Source organism: Cannabis sativa, chromosome 7 (genome assembly GCF_029168945.1).
Source record: "Cannabis sativa cultivar Pink pepper isolate KNU-18-1 chromosome 7, ASM2916894v1, whole genome shotgun sequence".
Lineage (NCBI taxonomy): Eukaryota > Viridiplantae > Streptophyta > Magnoliopsida > Rosales > Cannabaceae > Cannabis > Cannabis sativa.
The window spans coordinates 61249189-61269772 of record NC_083607.1 but is presented as its reverse complement, the minus strand read 5'-3'; the positions used below and the strand labels follow the sequence as shown (position 1 = coordinate 61269772).

General features: G+C 32.1%; 2 protein-coding genes across 3 annotated transcripts; one reads left to right on the top strand and one right to left on the bottom strand.

Annotated features, from left to right (window-relative positions):
- Positions 1 to 104: 104 nt before the first annotated feature.
- LOC115697534 (DEAD-box ATP-dependent RNA helicase 40) lies at positions 105 to 5662 on the bottom strand. Of its 2 annotated transcripts, none has more exons than XM_030624585.2 (8): positions 5489 to 5662; positions 3991 to 5143; positions 3696 to 3911; positions 3320 to 3388; positions 2459 to 2728; positions 2019 to 2369; positions 1601 to 1878; positions 105 to 1477 (listed from the first exon to the last, which is right to left on the bottom strand). In XM_030624585.2, exons 2-8 carry the CDS (start codon positions 5116 to 5118, stop codon positions 406 to 408), a joined length of 3384 nt encoding a protein of 1127 aa, XP_030480445.1. In that variant the 5' UTR covers positions 5119 to 5143; positions 5489 to 5662; the 3' UTR covers positions 105 to 405. The 2 variants fall into 2 exon arrangements, with proteins under 2 accessions (XP_030480445.1, XP_030480446.1); XM_030624586.2 differs by having other exon boundaries at positions 3991 to 5152; positions 5489 to 5636.
- A 2989-nt stretch (positions 5663 to 8651) lies between these two features.
- On the top strand, positions 8652 to 12102 carry LOC115697549 (protein NRT1/ PTR FAMILY 5.5). The gene is made up of 4 exons (XM_030624611.2): positions 8652 to 8818; positions 8918 to 9135; positions 10000 to 10436; positions 10916 to 12102. Exons 1-4 carry the CDS (start codon positions 8794 to 8796, stop codon positions 11919 to 11921), a joined length of 1686 nt encoding a protein of 561 aa, XP_030480471.1. The 5' UTR covers positions 8652 to 8793; the 3' UTR covers positions 11922 to 12102.
- Positions 12103 to 20584: the final 8482 nt, after the last annotated feature.

The following is a 20584-nucleotide window of genomic DNA, read 5'->3' as shown; positions in this document are numbered from 1 at the left end:
TCGAATTTTGGATCCAAACATTTGTTAAAAATGTTGTTTCAATAGTGAAATGAAATGGTTTGGCCATTGTTGATTTCAATTCTGTATCTCTTTGGTTCATAAAATGACAAATCATTGTTTCACCTCATAATATAATCAATGAAAAATGTCACAAAATGTAATCACATATAACAAGTTTTAGGTGGGAGGTTTTACCATTTTCCCTATCCCAAATTCCCAAAACAAAAAAAAAAAAAAACATTACAATCTCCCAACTACTTATGAAAAAAGACAAAAAGAATTAATGGTTGGAACTTGAAAACATGAAAAGATCTTTACTCCAATTGCTGCCCACCAAAAATCATCCCCAACTTAGTTCTTATAAACAATTGTCATCATCAGATATCTCATTAGTTCTTAAACTGTTTAGTGATCAATTGATGGGGATGGTTGTGGTTGTTGTACCTCTTGTGGTTCCGGGTTTTCTCCTACCGTTGGCTTCTCCGGCTCGGTATTCTTCTCGGCCTCGGTTTCTTCTGGAAATGCAGTGCCTTGTGTACCAGGAGACATAGATGAAGTTTTTGTCTCGGTAGGAGTCGTGAGGTCCGCCACTGGAGGTGCGGGATCCTTTTGATCGGAGGGACGTTCCCGAGTATTTTCGTATTTGTCGTAGCTTGGGCTATGGCCACGATTACGGCTGCGGCTTCGGCTTCTGCTTCGTCTTGGGCTGCGGCTCTTACTTCGACCACGGCCGCGAGATCGGCTTCTGCTACGACTGCGGCTTCTGCTGTAGCTTCTACTTCTACTCCTGCTATAACTGCGACTGCGGCTACGGCTTGGGCTTCTGCTATAACCCCATGTTCTAACTCTTTCGGGGCTACGGCTGTAACTTCTGCCTCTGCTGCTCCTACCACCAGCAGCAACATCTCTTCTATTATCGAACCGTCCTCGTCCACGGCCACCACGTCCTCGCACATCCATATTATTGTATCGATCGTTCCCACCACGTTCATTCCTACCAAAACCAACATTACCACCACCGCCCGGGCTTCCAAATCCCCGTCCCCTATTGCCACGGCCACCAAAGAAATCACCCCTACCCCCAAAGCCGCTCATAGGGCCATCTCTAGGGCCACCACGGCCACCGAAACCACTATCCCTCATACCACCATGGTTATTACCGAAGTTGCCATCCCTCATGCCTCCTCCACGACCTCCAAAGCCACCACCATCTCTCATGCCACCACGACCACCTCCACCAGAATCAAAACGCCTGTCTTTGCCAAAGCCAGGCCCACCGCGCATGGCGATCTCCCTCACTTCTGGGGGTACGTGTTGGTTAGCTCCCTCCAGAACTTTAATCAAATCTGCTGCATATTTCCAGTCATGCTCGGAGAAAAAAGTGTAAGCCATTCCAGTTGCGCCGGCTCTCCCGGTTCTTCCAATGCGGTGAACATAGTCCTCAACCCCAGTTGGGAAATCATAGTTAACAACCACCCTGTAACACAACAACAAACAAAATAAATTGATAATGATACTATATACCTTTGAAACAATACATTAATAAATGTTGAACAGGTTCGTATTGTAAGAAAAAAGAATCTGAAAGCCGCAAGCTCACCTTATATCCTTGATGTCAAGCCCCCTGGCAGCAACATCTGTGGCCACTAATATTGGTGATTTTCCACTCTTGAACTGACTTAAAACCCAGTCTCTCTCACCTTGAGACTTGTCTCCATGAATTGCAGCAGCACCGAAATTTCGTCCAATAGTACGAGCAAGCTGATCACACAACCTCTTTGTTGAACAGAAAACAATAATCTTAGAACCTCGTTCCTGAGATCTAAGGATTTGCTCTAAACGTCGTTGTTTCTCCATTTGTGGCACAACTTCCACATACTGTGAGATTGGAAAGGTGAAGAAAGAAAGAAAAATCATTTTGTGAAGTTGCAAATTACGTACCAAAATCACCGAAAAGTCCTCTTTATTGCAATTTGGCAATGCAGTAAAAAAAATCTATATTTTATTCAAATTCTCACCTGTGTGATAGCTTTGTTTGCAGCGAGCTCATCAACACGTCCTATGTTAACCTGGACAGGATTGACAAGAAGATCACCCGCTATTTTTCTTACTTCTTTAGGCCATGTTGCTGTGTACATGAGAGTTTGTCTGCGTGGGGGAATTTCATTTACAATTTTTCGAATTTGAGGTTCAAAACCCATGTCAAGCATTCGATCGGCCTCGTCAAGCACAAGAAGTGAGATCTGCCCAAAATCAATCTTCTTCATTTCCAGTATATCATTAAGACGACCAGGAGTTGCAACGACTATATCTGCACCACGATCTAATTCCTTTAGCTGAGGACCCTTGGGAGCTCCACCATATAGGCACTGAATCACGAGATCAAAACACAATAAAAAATATAAACAAGATGGGAAAGTCAGCTGATGTCGCAAATAATAAGGTAACATGTACACACCGTGCAAGAAACTCTTGAGGATCGACCAAATTTGATGACCTCATCCTGTATTTGTGTTGCAAGCTCCCGTGTTGGAGCCAGAACCAACACTGTCGGGCCATTTTGGGCATTGTTATGCCGTTGTCTCAGAAGCATAAAAGCAGGCATTAAATATCCCAATGTTTTTCCAGAACCAGTTTTAGCAATTGCAACAATGTCCCTGCTTTGAAGAGCGATTGGCCATGTTTGTGCCTGAATTGGGGTGGGAGTCGAAAATCCCGCAGAATAAATCTGAAAAATAACACAATTCTAGAATGATGACCTACAAATTTGCTAAATATTTGGAAGGAACGGAAGAAAGAACTAAAACAGAGACAAACATAGAAAGAAACAAAAACAGAGACAAACAAAACAAAACAAATAAACTACAAGACAAGAAAAATCCAAAATGAAAAGCCCATAGGTATTGGTTGCTTACAGAAGCAACTCGAGGCAACAAAAGAGGGAAATAAAGACATAAGAGGTTGAGCCTAGAAGCAATATCCCAGTCACATCAGGTGTGATTTGGACAAAGGGCCAACTACCCTTCTAGAAGATGCACAAGAAAGGCTCCAACAGTTCATTTTGCAGCCTCCAAAAAATCAGAATAGTTGTTGTTGCACGTGTAAGTGTGCCAACAGCATTGCAGCGTACGACATATGCTCCCCCTCCGGAGCAGATATCGCACCTGCGACAAGTGAGAACTAATAAGTTCAGATGAAACGTAAAATAACAACAGTATATGTAAAAGGAAGGGACTGGGATCTCATTCTAGCTTATGCGATTTTCCTTGATAGGATTTGAAGAATCATAACATCAAACCATGGTACAAAACAAACTTACATCTCTCAATATCTCCGGAGGAAAGCCAGTAGCCTCAAATGTTGCAAATGGTGCAGGAACATTGTCTCCCTAAAAATTCCAATATAAACATTCAAGTTATGAGTAGTTATATATGATAATAACTCGTACAATTTAAACTTCCAAGAAGGCAAAAATACAGACTTTATCTTGCTCTCATTCCATAATAAATTCAATCACCACTAAACATCTCACAACAAATGAGATGATGGCTAGGATACCAAAGCAAGCAAAAATATAGTTAGAAAATGCCAGGATCTACACTTGGTTTATCCTATTTAAACACCACTAAAGAAAAATCAACTTCTTACATCGTAGGAGAACACTATTTAACACCTAAGCTAGCACAAATACATACCGATGCAGTAACTTCATGTTGCTGACGATAAATTTCTGCGGGCGAAAAGTTCGTAACTTCAGTATTTCCAAAGAAAGGAGGCTTCATCGTAGCATTACTTGGCAATGGTGGACCACCTGTTGCATGATTATGCATCGGATGTCCTGCCCCATTATTAATGGGAGGAACCTGGTTTGGAGCAACATTTGGATATGGAGCTCCGCTGTTCCTCATGTCCTGCAAGAAACAAGCAAACATCATTAGCTTCTAGGAAAGTCAAACCAATAAATAAAAACCAAGTACGATGAAAAGATACCTGCTGAAATCTGGGCCCTGGAATGGAAGCAAGCTTGGGTTGCTGAGGTCCAACATTTGGTGGTTCCTTGTTACCACTAAACACGTAGTCGTTTCCACCTCTACCCTGCATATTGTTCTCATGCCCCATTCTTAATCCAACAGGAGGCATATTAGCCTGCGGACCATGCATTGCTGATGGGTCTCTCTCATTCTGTAGCCTACTGCCATGTGGGTTATAAACCGAATCAGTACCACCTGGCTGCAACTGACCCATTGCAGCAGGTTGTTGCATATTGTGCAAAGTGCCACCAAACTGTTGAGCCTGACCTGAATGAGGACCCATCTGTAGCATCTGAGTTGAATTAGCTCCTGAAGGAAAATTCTGAGCACCTGAGCCACTTGGTTGCTGAAACTGGGAAGGGGAAAACCCAATTTGATTTCTGTTTTGAAAATCATCTTCTTCCCTTTTTGAGTATCCTGAGTTATACTCTTGTTGATTTGCAAATGTCTGCACTTGAGGGCCATGCTGAGTTTGTTGCTGCTGCGTACTCTGGTGCCCTTGAGGAGGGATGCCTTGTTGATTATAACCCATATACTGCAACGGTGGCTGATGTGGATATTGCTGTGTTTGTGGTGGTCCAGCCATTTGGGAGCCTTGACTCTGTGGTGGTTGTTGCCCCATTGGCTGGGACATTTGATGGCCTGAAGTTTGGGGAATCTGCTGATACATTTGATGCTGCATTTGTTGAGACGGATGCTGCATCATTTGCCCATGTTGTTGCACTTGACCATGCTGTTGTTGTGGCATTAAATGTCCATGTTGGTTCCCTTGCTGCGGCTGTTGCTGAGTTCCTTGCATCATTTGCTGCCCATACTGAGATAAGCCATTATTCTGCTGCGAAACCGAATGAGCCACCGGAATTGGAGCCAACTTAGGCGTAGGAGCTGCCGTCGGTGGTGGCCCAGCTGGCAATGGTGGAGCTGCGCTAGCAGGTTTCTCATATTGAGTTACATTAGTTTCAGGGTTCCAGTAGTAAAGTAAACCTGTACTTCCATCTATCAAACCCTTCCAAGGTTTCGGAAGTGTAGGATCATCGGGTGCATATCGCGGACCAGTAGAAACCGATGCAGGCTCTGCAGTTGCCATGCTCAAGATTTTACCGATTGAAAACCTAGAACAACTAAAGAAATAAGACCAATCTGTACTTCAACAACAAAATTAACCATAATAACACACTGAAAACTTAACTAACAAACCCAACAATCAAAAACAGTAACCCAATTCCAAATACCTATAGAAATAACTAACAACTCCACAACTCAAAACACAAGATTATCATAAATTACATAACAATTTCTCAATCAAAATAAACACATTAATTTCAATATCAAAAACAATGCATTTTCTAAATTAAACAACCATATCCAAAATTACGTTCAAGTAAAATAAAAACGAATCCCCAAGAAATATGAAAATAAAGCAAAATCTTTAAGGAAAGAATGTTGAAATAACGTACCTTTGCGCAGTGATTATGGATAATATGCGATGTAAGAATGGATTGAATATAAAACCCTAAAATCTGAGCTTCTTCCCAATGGAGAATTTTGGGGAAGAAATTCTTGGAGAAAAAGCTCGAAAGGCCTATTTCAATGTTAGGGTTAAGCATGAGAAAGGTTAGAAACTATTAGCTACAGTGGCGGTACACTCTAACTACGATGCACCTTCACTCCTTGATTTGTTTGGGCTTCGTAATCGTATCTTGGGCTCTCAGATTTTGAATGGCCCAACCCAATCAATCCATCATAAATTTCATCTTCAAGAGAAGAGTTTATTTTAGAGATAATTACAATAATTACTATCTTTTGTAATTTTTTCATATTTAAAGATTTTTTTTAACATTTTTATACTCTTATAAAAAAATAACACAAAAATAATAAAAAAATTATATAAAATTAACAAGATTTTAATATCTAAATAATAATAAAAAATCAAATTGTAATGTCGTAAGGTGCGTGTACTGAAAATAATAATAAAATTACACGAAAATAACTACGATGCACTTTTGAAATGTAGGTGTATTGATACACTTTTATCTATTTTAACATTTAAGAGTTCGTTTAGAACATCGTATTAACTCGTATTGTATTGTATTGTATTATATTAAATTGAATTATTTATCATATTTTTATATAATATTATGTTAAACTTTAATTTATACTAAAATGTTATATATTTAGGTGCCTATAAAAGTTAATACCACATATAATTTTATATAAAAATATTGCATAAAATACAGTTTAATATAATACTATACAATACAATACGATGTAATGCGGCATACCAAACGAACCCTAAGAAAATTTTTTAGTCTAATTTTTTTATAATTATGTATGTTGTAGTTATTTAAATTTAAAAATATTTAACATGTCGAAAACATAGTTTAAGCAATCTATTTCACACGTGACACTTTTATTTTATACGCGTGTGAAATAGACTATTATATATTGTAAATTATTCTGAACCTCTCAAAATTTTACATGACATTTTAAATAACTATAACATATATGACTATGAAAAAACTATACTAGTTTTTTTTATGGCAAAATAGATAAGGAGTGCATTACAGAAGAACCTTTTTTTTTTTCTATTTTACATTTTTCATAATATTATTTTTGTTATTTTTTGGTTGTTTTTATATTTGTGCTATGATGTAGTGTAAATTTAGTCCATACTATATTTTGTGTCAAATTTAATATAATTTTTAGTAAATATGGAGAAAATACAAATCTTGTTGTACTCCACTCCATGAATCTTTTGCTTTGAAAGAGTTAGATTCTTTGTTGAGAGTGATGTTGAAGTCCCACTGCATACCTCTAATGATCACATGGTTGAGCTTTAGTTAAGAAGGACTAGGTGCATGCTTAGAATCCACTCAATCCAAGGTGTTAGAATATGGAAGTAAGAATAAGGAAGTGTGTGGTATAGAAAATATGTGAGTGTATGGCAGGGCCGACCCTAAGTAATATTCGGTCCAAGAAATTTATTGAGTGTCTGTTTTATCTAAAATAAAAGAGAAATTTACATAGTATACTAATTTTTGTTATTTTTTTACAATTTTTTACTTTTTTACTGTGTTTTTTTATAACTTTCATACTGCAGTATACTGTGTTAAATTTTCACTGGTGTTCTACTAGTGTTTTTTAGTTGTTCTACTGTTGTTTTAAGTTATTCTGCTTTGTGTTTTACTGGTGTTTTATAAAAACACAGTATTTTTGAAAACTTTTTCGTGTGACAGTATTTTTGTAAAAATTAACCCAAATTCCAGTATTTTTGTAAGTTTTCCAAAATAAAATGTGAGTATTATTGGACACTTTTTTACAAAAAATTCAAAAATACTATTTTTTCAATGCAAAAAAATATACTATATAAAAAATTTGGGTCCTGAGTTTGAGTAGACCCTAGACACGAGCCTAGCCTGCCTTAGCCTAAGGTCAGGCCTGGTATATGGTAAGGTGTATGGAGTTTTATCCAGAAAACTAATTGGTAATGAAAGGAGTAGCTCATGCATCTTATATGTATGGTATTTAGTTTCTACGTACATTACCAATGTAAAACTCTCTAATATTCCCCTTATGATAGTGACTATTTTTTGCTCACCAATCTTGCACAGCTCGATCACAAGTGGCTATTTTGGCTCACTATCCCCGAATCATAAGCAACTCTTTTTGGCTCATCTTCTAGGACTAATTTTTAGATTGGATCGGATACTCGTTAGAATTTAGTTTGGCTCTAATTAGAATTTAAGATAAAATGAGCTTCTATCTCAAAATTAATTGACTATAAAAGAAGTAGTTTATGCATCTTATATATGATATTTAGTTTTCACACCTTACGTGGAACTCGCTAACACTAGGGCCTAAAAATAAGAAAAATTATTTTAAAATACACATATTTTTTTAGTAATTTTCAAAAGTACCATAGTTTTGAAAATGGCCCAATAATTTTGATGCTGTACCTATACTATAAGACCGTACATCCACGTGAAAAACAGGAGAATTTATTTTTTGGGAAATTCTTAGAGTGATAGTAAAGCAAATCATATATTCATATATTTATAAAAACCCTTATAAAAATTTAAAAAAATAGATATATTTTTTATATTAATATATATGAATCTTTAAAAGTTCAAAATCTCATTTTTTTCACATATATAAATGTGTATATATTATGTTAATATTATATATAATACACGTGTATATTTAGTTATATATATATGTTAATTTTTATTTTAGTCAAGTATATTTTTAATTATATAATTTATTTTTAATTATAATTTTAGTTTAATTATTACAATAATTTTCATTATTTTTGAAATATCATACATTTTTTTTATTTTTTAAAATAATAATAATAGAAATATTTATTTTTTAGTATAAAAAATAATAATAAAAAAATACTTTCTTAAATATGTGAAATGAGTTTAAATTTAAATTGCGATATTAAAAAAAATTATATCATATAAACACATTTAAATATAAAATAAAATAAAAGATAGAAATATATAGTAAATTTAAATTTAAATTGTAATATTTAAAAAAAAAAAAAACACTTTTACTATATAACCAATTTTTTTTTAACAATATAATCATATTTATTAAAAAGTGGTCCTAATCAAAAATGTATTTATATTTACTTTACTTGTCCAACACTGCAATAATAAGGTTAATTATAAAGCTATATATACAAGTGACTATATCCAATTTTTGTACAATAAAAGCATATATACAAAACTTGGGATTGGAAGAAGAACAATAATTATTAATGGGGTCTCCTCTAAGAGTAGCAGGTAATAATTAATTAAAAATTAATTAATCTCTCTAATTCATACATGCATATAGTTATGTTAATTATGATTATTTATTAATTATTGTGTTATTATGTATAGTGTTGGGTTGGTCAGATACATTAGCAGAATATGGGTTATTTTTGGTGATGGCATACTTGACTAGAGAAATGGAGATCAATTTCAGGCATGCTGCTGCCATTGTCAATTTATTTTGGGGTTTCACTGCTATACTCCCCGTCCCAATCAGATTCTTAAGAAATCGTAAACGAATTCCCGATCGTTGGATGGTTCTTGTTTCGAGTTTAGCTTATGTTCTTGTAAGATTTCGTACCCTATATTCACTAATTGCTTGAAAACATATTATTGGTTAATTAGTGCTTAATTAATATTAATTGTCTATAATACTACAAGAAAATTACTCTATCTCGACGGTTAAGAATGAGATAAACCTATTTCGATGATTGTCGATTGTTGAAGATTTGACTTTCGATATAGAGATGATGACCAATCTCAATGGTTCAAAGTATAATCGAGATTGGTTCAAAGTATAACCGATGAGGTAGATGTACTCTATAAGTACGCATTTTTCTTACATGAATAAGTTATAGTTTTATTTTGCTTTTAGATGTGACCATATATAATGTAATTATGAGAGATTATTCATAAATTTTCAAAAGAAAAATGATAGTTTAATATGTCAAGTTAAGATTCAAACAATTTATTATATTTGTTTTGATATTTATAATATGCACGTATAATAAACTGTTTTCGAAAAGAGGTTATACATCTAGCTATTTAACACACGCTTATGTAAAATAAATAAGAGAAAAATATATATAAAAAGTAACCTTTTTTAAATTATCTTTTTATTTTGGAATTTAAAAAATATTATGCTTGATTTTAAGATTTTGAGAATTTTCGCTACAAATTAATGAATAGTTTGTAACTAAAAAAATGGGTGAAAATTGAGAAAGATTACTAGATGAAAACTATAAAAAGGGAGGTCGTTCGGGGATCAGAATACAAAATGAGTAAAAGTTGGGGACTTAATTTCAAAATTCTAATTATTAGATTTGGGAATTTGTATTTCTTAATTTGCCTTACAATTTCATTATGTCAATAATTATTATTGTACTTTCTTAGTGATTATGTAATATAATTATGTTTTTGTTAAATAATAGGGATTAGGGTTTTTGTTCTTCTCAACCCTAGAACCAAAAGACAAGAAGACAACATTGGTCTATGCCTCATTACCTCTCATATCATTGGCTAAATCTGGTTACGTAGTTTCCTTACAAAAACTCATCAGCGATGAAATGGGCTTAGTTGACTCGGTCATTCACTATTCCGTGAGCATTGGAGTTACATTTCTTGTTAACATAATTGGATTGACAATATCTTACTTAGTCAAGAATTGGTCAACAAGATTCAAAGTCCCAACATTGTGTATGGTAATTGCAACCCTAATTTTCTTGACTGGATTTGGTTCATATGGTAGAGAAAGAACAGATTTTTTGACCAAACTCTTTGATATGGTTCAAAAGCTACTCAATAAAGTTATCAAGTTCGTAAATACCGTACTTGACATAGTCGCAAAGATTGCCTTATGTCCGTTAAGGTATGTATATGTGCGTAAAAATATACATTTTTAATTGTGATATTTGTATAGGAAGATAAAATTAGTGTCGATTATTAATATATGTTTGCTTTTTTAATTTAATAAATATAATTACTAGTGAATGAGAATAAGAATAGGAATAAAATTTATTAGGCATAAAATATAGTAATTGTTTTTCATCTTGGAATATGGTATTATTTTCTTTTATTTTTAAATGTAATAGTCATTATTCCAAAATAGTAAAAAAGTAGTCATTCTATTAAAATTGTATTTCAATATTTTAAAATGCAATCAAGCAAAAAAAAAATTGATTCAATTCTATTCTATTCCATTTCATAACCCCCAACTAAATGCAATCTAAGTAGAATTAAAGAGTAACACAAAGATATTAATGAATCATTTTTTAGCTAAATTTAATTTATTACGATTAAATTTTTTAAATAAAGTAATAATTTTTGGATATCTTTTCTATGGAACAGATTATTATGTTGCTGCTTTGTTAAGAAAACCCAAGAACAATCACAACAAAGCAATGCCACAATTTCAAGGATAGAAGAAACCAAATTCATCATCTCATTATTTCCCATATGCTTGTTAGGTTTAATATCTTCCTTAGGAAATACTTATTTCCTTGAGCAAGCATACTCAATGAAACAGAAAATAGGATTTTTCAAGGTACCTTATGTCTTGCTCCTAAGCATGTACAAATTGGCCAACTATTTGTTCCCGAAATTATACTTTGACACTGTCGATTCTTACATTCCTTCGTGTTGCACAAGCTTAAAAAAGGTGCTCAATCGAATTGGAATGGCTTTATCACTGCTATGCGCCTTACTATGTTGTGTTATTGCTGCAAAAGTCGAGAGAAAGAGAATTGACATAATCGTTAACAAGAATATTTGTGATCCTAATAAAATCACTGAGCCTGTCGATATGTCTATACTCTATCTTGTTCCACAATTTTTTCTTCTAGGCGGGTTTTATGGTTTGGCATACGAAAGCATTGAGAGGTTCTTAAAAGATCACCAAACCCCGCCAAGTTTGAAACCCTACATGGTTGATTCAGCAATTGGTGTATTTGGTTTAGGGAACATTGGTAGTGTCTTCTTAGTTTATTTAGTATATAAGTTTACTTCAAAACAAGGTAATAGTTGGTTTGATAAAAATATAAATTGTAGTCATTTGGATAAATACTATTGGCTTCTAAGTGTATGGATAGCAATTAATATAGTTTGGTACTTGTTTGTATCAATTCTATATCAACCTAAGGAGAAACCAACAACAACATCAAATCAAGAAGGAGGAGAAGAACAAGAAGAAAATTTGTGGAATTCTTTGAAGAAGTTAGCCAAGAAATGTTGTGTTTTTCTGCCGGAAAAAGTTCCTGATTGTTGTTGTTCCTTATGTTGTTGTTGTTGTTGTTGTTGTCCAACTTCTGGTGATCCAAGGAAAAAAAATTATCAGGCAGAACAACTAGCGACATAAAAATAATTGCAATAAGGTATCGTGTGTTAAATAAAAGTTATTCAAGTATTTTTCTGTATTTTCATTTTTATTTTTTATGAGTAACTTAGTACACTTGTGTTAAAGATCATCATAAAGTTTGATATTGTTGTTAAGAATACATTTTTTAAGTCCTTAATTTGATGTTTCTTTATATTATGCCATTTAGCTATGAAGTTAAATTTGGCATGAATGAAAGAATTAGTTGAAGAAAACAAAAATATTAATTAACAAGCCAGAGAAATTGTTAACTGTTTTAGACCATGAAAATGTTTATTATCACCTTCTTTAAATCTTGTTATGATCATAATATATTAAAATTGCATGTATATATTGAGAATATTCTCTAAACATATATATAAGTACAAAATATAATAATTAATATTAATAATTAATGGGAGTTTAAATATTTTAAATAGTCATCTGTAGTGAAATAGGTTCTGTAAATATATATACCGTGGTCGGGTGGATAACAAATTTTTGTATTGTTAAATGTTGTTGTGATTGTTTTATATATATTGTATTTTGTTATTAATTATTAATATCTTTAAATTTTTTGGGAACGTTCAATTATAATCGTTATGCTGCTGAAATTTTAATAGAATTTATGACTAGTTACTAGTTAGTAATTTAGTATACTATAGTTTGTAATTTTGTAAGCCTCGAGGCGTTTGAGGCGTAAGCCTCACAAATTATATTGAAATAATATTTTAGAACACCTAAGGATGAATAAAATGTCACATAAATTTCAAACGGGAAATTTGATTTTCTATACTTAAAAGTTTTCAAATTTTTTTTTTTTGAACCAATACATTTTATACTATGAAAAATATGCCTACTTTACCTAAATCCCAAAATTACCCCTCTCAAAATCCCACACCCATCAGCCCTCTCTCTCTTTCGCCTCTCTTTCTTTCTTTCTCTCTTTCTCTCGGTGTCGCACCCACAGACCCACGGCAGACCACCCACGCCGTCAACGCTCAAACCATTTCACCGCCCGCACCTTCAAATGCACCACCACGGCTCACCTCCACCACCCACCCACTGTACTGCCCCCTCTCACTCTCTTCGTCTCTCTCTCTTTCTTCTTTTTTTTTTTTTTTTTTTTTGTTCGAGAGAGAGAGAGACGAAGAGAGTGAGAGGGGGGACCTTTTTTTTTTTTTTTTTTTTTCCCCGGGATTTGAGAGAGGAAGAAGACAAAGGTCCGATGGTCGGACCTTGGGGGTCCGATGGTCGGACCCATCGGACCCCCAAGGTCCGACCATCGGACCTTTGAAATTTTTTTTTTTTTTTTTTTTTTTTGCGATTTTGGAGAGAGAGGAAGAAAGGGTCAGATGGTCGGACCTTCGGGTCCGATGGGTCCGATGGTCGGACCCATCGGACCAAGGTCCGACCGCTTTAATTTTTTTTTTTTTTTCCTGCGATTTGAGAGAGAGAGGGGAAGAGAGAGGTCCGATGGTCGGACCTTGGGGTCCGATGGGTCCGATTGGTCGGACCCCATCGGACCCCATGGTCCGACCATCGGACCTGGGGTGTGGGATTATTGGGACCGGCTAGATAGAGAGAGAAAGAGAGATAGTTTTAGTTTGGGGGTATTTTTGGGGTTTTGAAAAAAAAGGTATAGTTTTTTTAGGGTTTTAATTATTGGTTTAGAAATCAAATTTTTTGATTTTCTAAGCATAGAAAATCAAATTTCCCTTTCAAACATACCATAAAATATCTAACATACCATGAAATGACATAAAATTTAAACATACCAAAAGATGTCTCCTAAAACTTAAACAAAAGTAGAGATATTTATGTTTTTAGAACTAGAATCTTAAATTCTATTATCCTAGAACACACTTGACTCATAAAACTCGAATTAAAATATTAATAGCAAATGTAATGATGATTATAAATCATTTAAGTTGTCATCACTAATTTTATCTTATTTTAGATTATTTTTTGTTGTTATTAATAGCTTTAAATTTTTTGGAAAAATTCAATTGTAGCCGTTATGTTGTCTAAATTTCGATAAAATTAGTAATTTAGTAATTTCTTGCTATGATGCAAAAGTTATTACACCAAAAGGAAAATATAGGTTTTGAGAGATATCAAGCAAGAAGAAGAAATCATGATCATGTCCACTAATCACTGGATTAATACAAAAATATCTAAGCATCATATAGAAGAGATTAGGTCTCAAAAGTTTTCCATTGGTGAAAAAGAGTCAAACCCCTTAACTCAAGATCTCCATCATGTTATTACAAGTTTATCAACTGAGTTTTACACCAAAGATTGTTCACTTTCTCATGGAGCTTATCACAAAGGACAATATTCAACTTTTGTTATATTGAGTTTCTATTTTTTTTTTTACTAAAAGCTTAACTTTTTCTCATCATTTCGTTCTATATTACTTTTTGTTTCCAGTAAAATGTTCTTTTATGACGTCTCGTACACACATCATAATAACTGGGAAAGGTGTATAATATGTGGCGTTATGTGACATTATCAGAAATCAAGGATATGATTTTTAGTATAATGTAAGTTTTCTTTAACCTACTTTTATAATAACTTTTTTTATATATATATATTTAGATAATTCTTAATAATTAGAGTAATTTTAGAATAATATTAATGTAATACATAGGGATGCACACGAGATGAGGAATTGGTGGGGAGTGCTTTCCTCATCCTCATCCTCGCTTATTTCCCATCATGGACAGGGCGGAGAATCTCCTAATGTAAAAATAACATTTGTTTTAAAAATATTAAATTACATAAAAATTAAAATATTACACATTATTTATTATTCAATATACTAATTATTATACAAAACATAACTTAAACAAATATAAAACTGATACTAATATACTAGAAAATACAAACATATATTATAAAATATAAATATTAATAGAAAGATAGTTAATATACAAACACTTAGAGTAATGTAAATATGTATTTATTTAACTTTTTAATTTAATTTTTATTTATGCTTATTATATATAATTTATACTTAATTTAAATATATTAATAATAAAATAATATATATGAAAAAAATAGATTTTAAATAAAAATTAAAAGAACTTATGTTATTAAACAAAATTTTTAAACTGAAATTTTTTTATAGGAAACCCTTATGGCATCGGTTATTTCAAATAATATTTTTCCCCCTCTACGATATCGCTTGGAACAATTTCGGTAGTAAATTTTACTAAAATCGATATTATAAACCCTAGAAATCTGCCTCTAAAACCCTAAATTATTTGGATGCATATGCACATTCTCTTAAATTTGTTGCTCCTACAATAAGAGCCAATGTAATTTAAGATATTTTATAATCATAAGTTTCTTTCATATATTGTTTGTGTAGAAATTATATTCTAGTTTCAAATCACAATAATTTCATATTAACACAAAGAATCAGAAGATAGAAGATGGCATTTTATATAATAGTTATTAACTCTTGTTTAATTAAATGTTACCAATGTGGTACTCCTAATAAAAATTCCAGTTTATTCACATAATTTTTGAGTAAATTGAGATTTAAAATCATAAATATATGAGTCAATGATTCATAAGATTATAATTAGAGTTAAATTTATTAGTCATTTCAATAGCTTTCTTTCTTGCCTTATTCAATTAGCCTTTAATTATAAGGATATTTTATTTTAGTCCAGGTTGGATCTGGGTTAAAGCGAATTAGATCCGCGTCTAGAGTCCACCCAATTTAAGGACCCAAAAAAATATTTTTTCTTTAAAATTATACATAATTTTTAAATAAAGTGCCTTGTTACACAAATTGTAAATAATTATGCAAGTATACGTAATTGCAGTTTTAAACTCAGACAAGTAAGGTCAATCCACATGGAATTGTTATTGAGTACCACTTAATTAGATTTATATTTCTATTTAATAAAATCGATAAAAATATTGAATAATTGAATAACTGAAAATTGAAAAGCAGAAAAATAACAATAAAAAGTATAATTAATTATGAATGAATGATTAGAAATATGAATCATGTTAGTTTAGTTTTCCAATTGTTAATATTAATTATTAATTCTCTCATTTTCTGGTGATGACAGATTATCAAATTTACTCCAACTCTTCTCAGATTATTAAAGTCCTAAGTCATATATTATCTATTTGTATCTCTGAAGTAAATTAACATATAACTTCCATTAAAAATCACATAAGTTATGTAAATAATCTCGTTTCACATCAAAACTTATGTTTGTTCTATTAGAGCATTCCTAATATTAACTTTTCAGATTTCATATTAGGATCATGAATCATATTAAAGATAACCAGTCTAAAATATCTAATTAAAACAAATAAGAACAAATCACACAATATATGGACGAAAATTTAATAATCACATTAACTAAATTAAAGAAACATCACTAACATTCATCATATTCCTAATTAAGCTCTTTAAGCTTTGTAATTAAATCTATTAATGGGCACTTATTAAAAAAAGCCAAATCATTAACAAGAACAAAGATCTCTCTCTCTCAACATAGTACAACCACCACAACAACTCACGTTTAGCTTCCTCTATCTCCACACCGAGCTCATTCGAGTTTCTGATCCTGTTTATCACCTTCAAATTAAAACTCACAAAGATTGTTCTTCTTTTTTCGTGAAATTTCATCAATATTGTAAACAATCTCGGGTGATAATAACATGCATTTAGTTGACAAACACAAAGTTAATCCTACTTCCTTCAACTTCCTAATCATCTTCTCTTCATTTTTTGCCTTTTCAAAATTAGCAAATCCATACATATTCATCATAACCTTAATCAGAGTCCACTCGCGACAACCATCATCATTCTTTTCAACTTTTTTTTTTCATATCAACAATTCTCAAAGCCTTTTCCAATTTCGTTATCTTCCCATCACGAATTTCAGCCTGTGTAATTCAGCAACTCTTAATTTTTCACATCACAAGTAAGAACTCGCACTACAAGAAATGTCACTTTTGTCAGCATATTTTTGTGCTGGCAAATGTTTGGTATTGTGTTGGTAAAATGAAATTTACTTCTAATGTGTTGGCAAATCAAAGTTGGTATTAGAACTTTTGCCAGCACAAAATGAAAAGCACTGGTAAAAATAACTTTTCCCAAATTTAGATTTTGGCCACTACAAATGTGCGCTAGTAAAACTTTGACCTTTTTGCCAGCGCAGTAGCAAACTGTGTTGGTAAAATTGATATTTCTTGTAGTGTTGTCATTAGTTTTCACCTTCCTTAGAGGGAGGAGATTGCGAAGTTGGTGTTGGAAGAGTTTCGAGTTCGTGTAGTAATAATCTTCATGAGAATCTTGTGGATCAAGTAACCTAGCGAAGATCATTATGTAATTTAGGTCATAGAATTCTTGATTTATAATCTTAATTTTTTTATTATTATGGTTATTATTAGGGATATTGGTGGCTAAACCACCTGAACTTTACGGTTTGTAACACTTAACCACAAAAATCAAATTTTTAGCGGCTAAACTACTTAAATTCTGGTTCCGTTTTGCACTGCACACCTCCGTCCAAAAATCACAGTTAAGTGCCACGGTGGACTGTTCATGTGTACAAACTTGTACACGTGGCAAATTTTTAGTGGTCCACGTAATATTAGTTTTAAAAAATAATTATGAATATTTAAAAAATTAAAAAATCAGAATAAAAAATTCTAATTTGTCTAGAAGGAGAAAGTTCGTTTTGAAGATAGAAAAGAAAAAGTCATTTGTTGGATACCCGCATTTTTGTCGGGTTAGTTCTTTGTTCATTTTCCTAGTCTTGAACGCTTATTGTTTCATTTCCAGATCTGGCATTTTCTTGTTTATGATTTTATTGATTTGTGTGTGTTTTGTTTGGATATTACTTTTGGTTTTTGAGGTGGGATTTGCTTGGTAAGAAGAAGAAGAAGAAGAAGAAGAAGAAGAAGAAGAAGAAGAAGAAGAAGAAGAAGAAGAAGAAGAAGAAGAAGAAGAAGAAGAAGAAGAAGAAGAAGAAGAAGAAGAAGAAGAAGAAGAAGAATTACATTTTTTCTTTCTGATTTTTTTTTTTAAATATTTATAATTATTTTCAAAATTAATATTACGTGAACCACTAAAAACTTACCACGTGTACAAGTGTATACACGTGGACAGTCCACCGTGACACTTAACTGTGATTTTTAGACGGAGGTGTGTAGAGCAAAACGGAACCAGGGTTTAGGTAGTTTAGCCGCCAAAAATTCGGTTTTTGTGGTTAAGTGCTACAAACCGTAAAGTTCAGGTGGTTTAGCCGTCAATATCCCTTATTATTATTATTTTGTTTCTTCTTCTTGATCATCTTAAGCTTCAATATTTTTATCTTCTTATCGGCTATTTTTACATCATGTAAAAAATTAGAAACCATGCTTTGAATTAAAATCATTATAAAAGTTGAGATTATATTATCTATTGTAGCCATAGATTATAAAAGAGAGATTTTGAATGAAATCATCTGATTTTTTGAATGGAGAACCCAAATTCATGTATAAACGTTTTTTTTTATCAAAATATAAAAAATAGTTTAAATTAATTTGATTAAAATTTCAACTGTGGAATAGATTAGTTTCCATATTAAAAAAGAAAAAAGATAATTTAAAAAAAAAATCAATATATCTTTTTATATTATTATTATTTTTAGAATTTTGTATAAGATGTTTATTGTTTAGCGATGACTTTTTAATTTAAAATTTAACGTTGCAAGTTTTGGTGAATTGCCATTATTTGCTTCTCAAATTGATACTGTAAAGAAATTGTTACGGCGATGTTGAATATTATATATTTTTATATTGGTATGATATTATTTATTTTGACCTAAATTCTCGTAGATTTGTTCTTGGGCACCGAACAAAGAATATTAAGCAAAAAAAAAGTCTCATAATTGAGCATACAATGGAAAGGATTAGGCATGAGACACGATAGTAACACTAAAAAAAAATTTATAAACAGAGAAAACACTATTTTTGTTTTTATGAAGATGGCTTACATAGATTGATCATAACATTATTAGTACCTAATAACAAAGATATAATAAAATTGATCTCTTTTCAAAAATTGAAATTTTTAATAAGTATGTGTTCTTCACATGAGTAAATTATATTGGTATGATGAAATTAATGGTTTTTAAAATTTTCATACCTAACCATGCAATTGTCAAATTAAATCATTAATAATAACTCTTGTTTTAATTTTTGTGGCAACTTTTGTCTTAATTTTAGTCAAACTAGTTTAAGTAAAAATCAAATCAATATTCTAATTCATGATTATCGTATTAATTAAAACTTTAATTATTTCAATTTCATTATTATTTTTTAATACATGACAAATATAATTAAATCCTATAACTGATAAATTAAATATCTAATAAATTTAATTCTTAAAAATCAAATTAAAAATAGACAAAAATAATTGTTTGAAATTCTTCCTCTTGCTCCTCTTCAACTACTTCACTTCAACTTCTAACCAAGTTCAAAAGGAATCCATCACATTTTCTAACAAGTTCATTAGATTCAAGCAATGCCTTCTTCTTGGTATAAATATCTAGACTAGTAGTGCTTAAATAAATGTTGTTCAAAACATGTGTGAGCAACAAAATCATCTTGTAATATTGAAGCAAAAAATAACCACACTCAATTTTATTGAATAAGATTCTGTTGTCACCTTCTCGAATCATTGCTTCTTCGACTACTAGTTCTCCTTCTAGTAAAGTGAGTATTCGATAAACTAATAATGGTACTCGCCCTCGTTCTTTTCGTTTAAGCCCTTGTAGTTTTGCTCTAAACTCATTTACAATCACTTGATTGCGACAAGTTTTTAATAATAGATTCGCTGCATCATTAACCAAAATAAAAATAGTCTTCTCAATTTTGCATAACCACTTTAACAATAACTTATTGCCCTCCTCAATCTTCATGATGAGTTCACTCGAATTTTGTATCATATTAATCGTGTGTAATATGTCATCTAGTTTGTTTCTATTTTGCCCTAGAACTTCATCATCGATCATGTTGTTCTTGTCTAATTCCATGTTGTCATATACATAAGACAAATTTCCTTTCAACTGTCTCATAACTCCCTCTTCCTCGTTTATCTTGTTAGGTTCGAATCGATACATCTCAGTCAGAACCCTAATCGAATTCCACTCCACTTGATCATCATGTTCAACCTCTACTATAAGTTCCAATGGTATCTCATTGAGATCAATAGTAGTATTTGACGGCATTTCATTTAGATCAATAGTGTATTCTCTCACACACTGAAAATCTCTACCAAATATTAAATTGGCCAACTCTTTCCTCTTCTCATGAATCATAACCACCTTTTCATTCCATTGTTTGATTTCTTGCATCACAAGTAAGATTTCATTTTCGGTTTTCACCCCTTTTAAAGGTAGGAGATTGAAAACTTGGTCTTGAAGGCGTTGTAAGTAGGTAAAGTCTTCAGAATCATCGCGATCAAGTAATTGAGAAAAGATCATTATGGTCCTAGTGAAACCTTTCTTGATATTTTCATGATTGTCCCTTAGACTATTGAGTTCAAACCCTAATTTCTCAATTTCATCGCGATCATGAAAGTTCGATTGGTTTCGAATGGTGATCAACTCGCTAATCAATTGATTAATTTTCTTGTCCATTTT

Excerpts from the sequence above, each read along its gene's own strand:
- LOC115697534 (XM_030624585.2), bottom strand. The coding sequence starts at position 5,118 with ATGGCAACTGCAGAGCCTGCATCGGTTTCTACTGGTCCGCGATATGCA. Across the intron at positions 3,912-3,990 it reads CAGGGCCCAGATTTCAGCAG|GACATGAGGAACAGCGGAGC; the intron begins GTATCTTTTCAT and ends TGTTTCTTGCAG. Across the intron at positions 1,879-2,018 it reads CAAACAAAGCTATCACACAG|TATGTGGAAGTTGTGCCACA; the intron begins GTGAGAATTTGA and ends CCAATCTCACAG.
- LOC115697549 (XM_030624611.2), top strand. The coding sequence starts at position 8,794 with ATGGGGTCTCCTCTAAGAGTAGCAG. Across the intron at positions 9,136-9,999 it reads CGAGTTTAGCTTATGTTCTT|GGATTAGGGTTTTTGTTCTT; the intron begins GTAAGATTTCGT and ends GTTAAATAATAG. Across the intron at positions 10,437-10,915 it reads ATTGCCTTATGTCCGTTAAG|ATTATTATGTTGCTGCTTTG; the intron begins GTATGTATATGT and ends TCTATGGAACAG.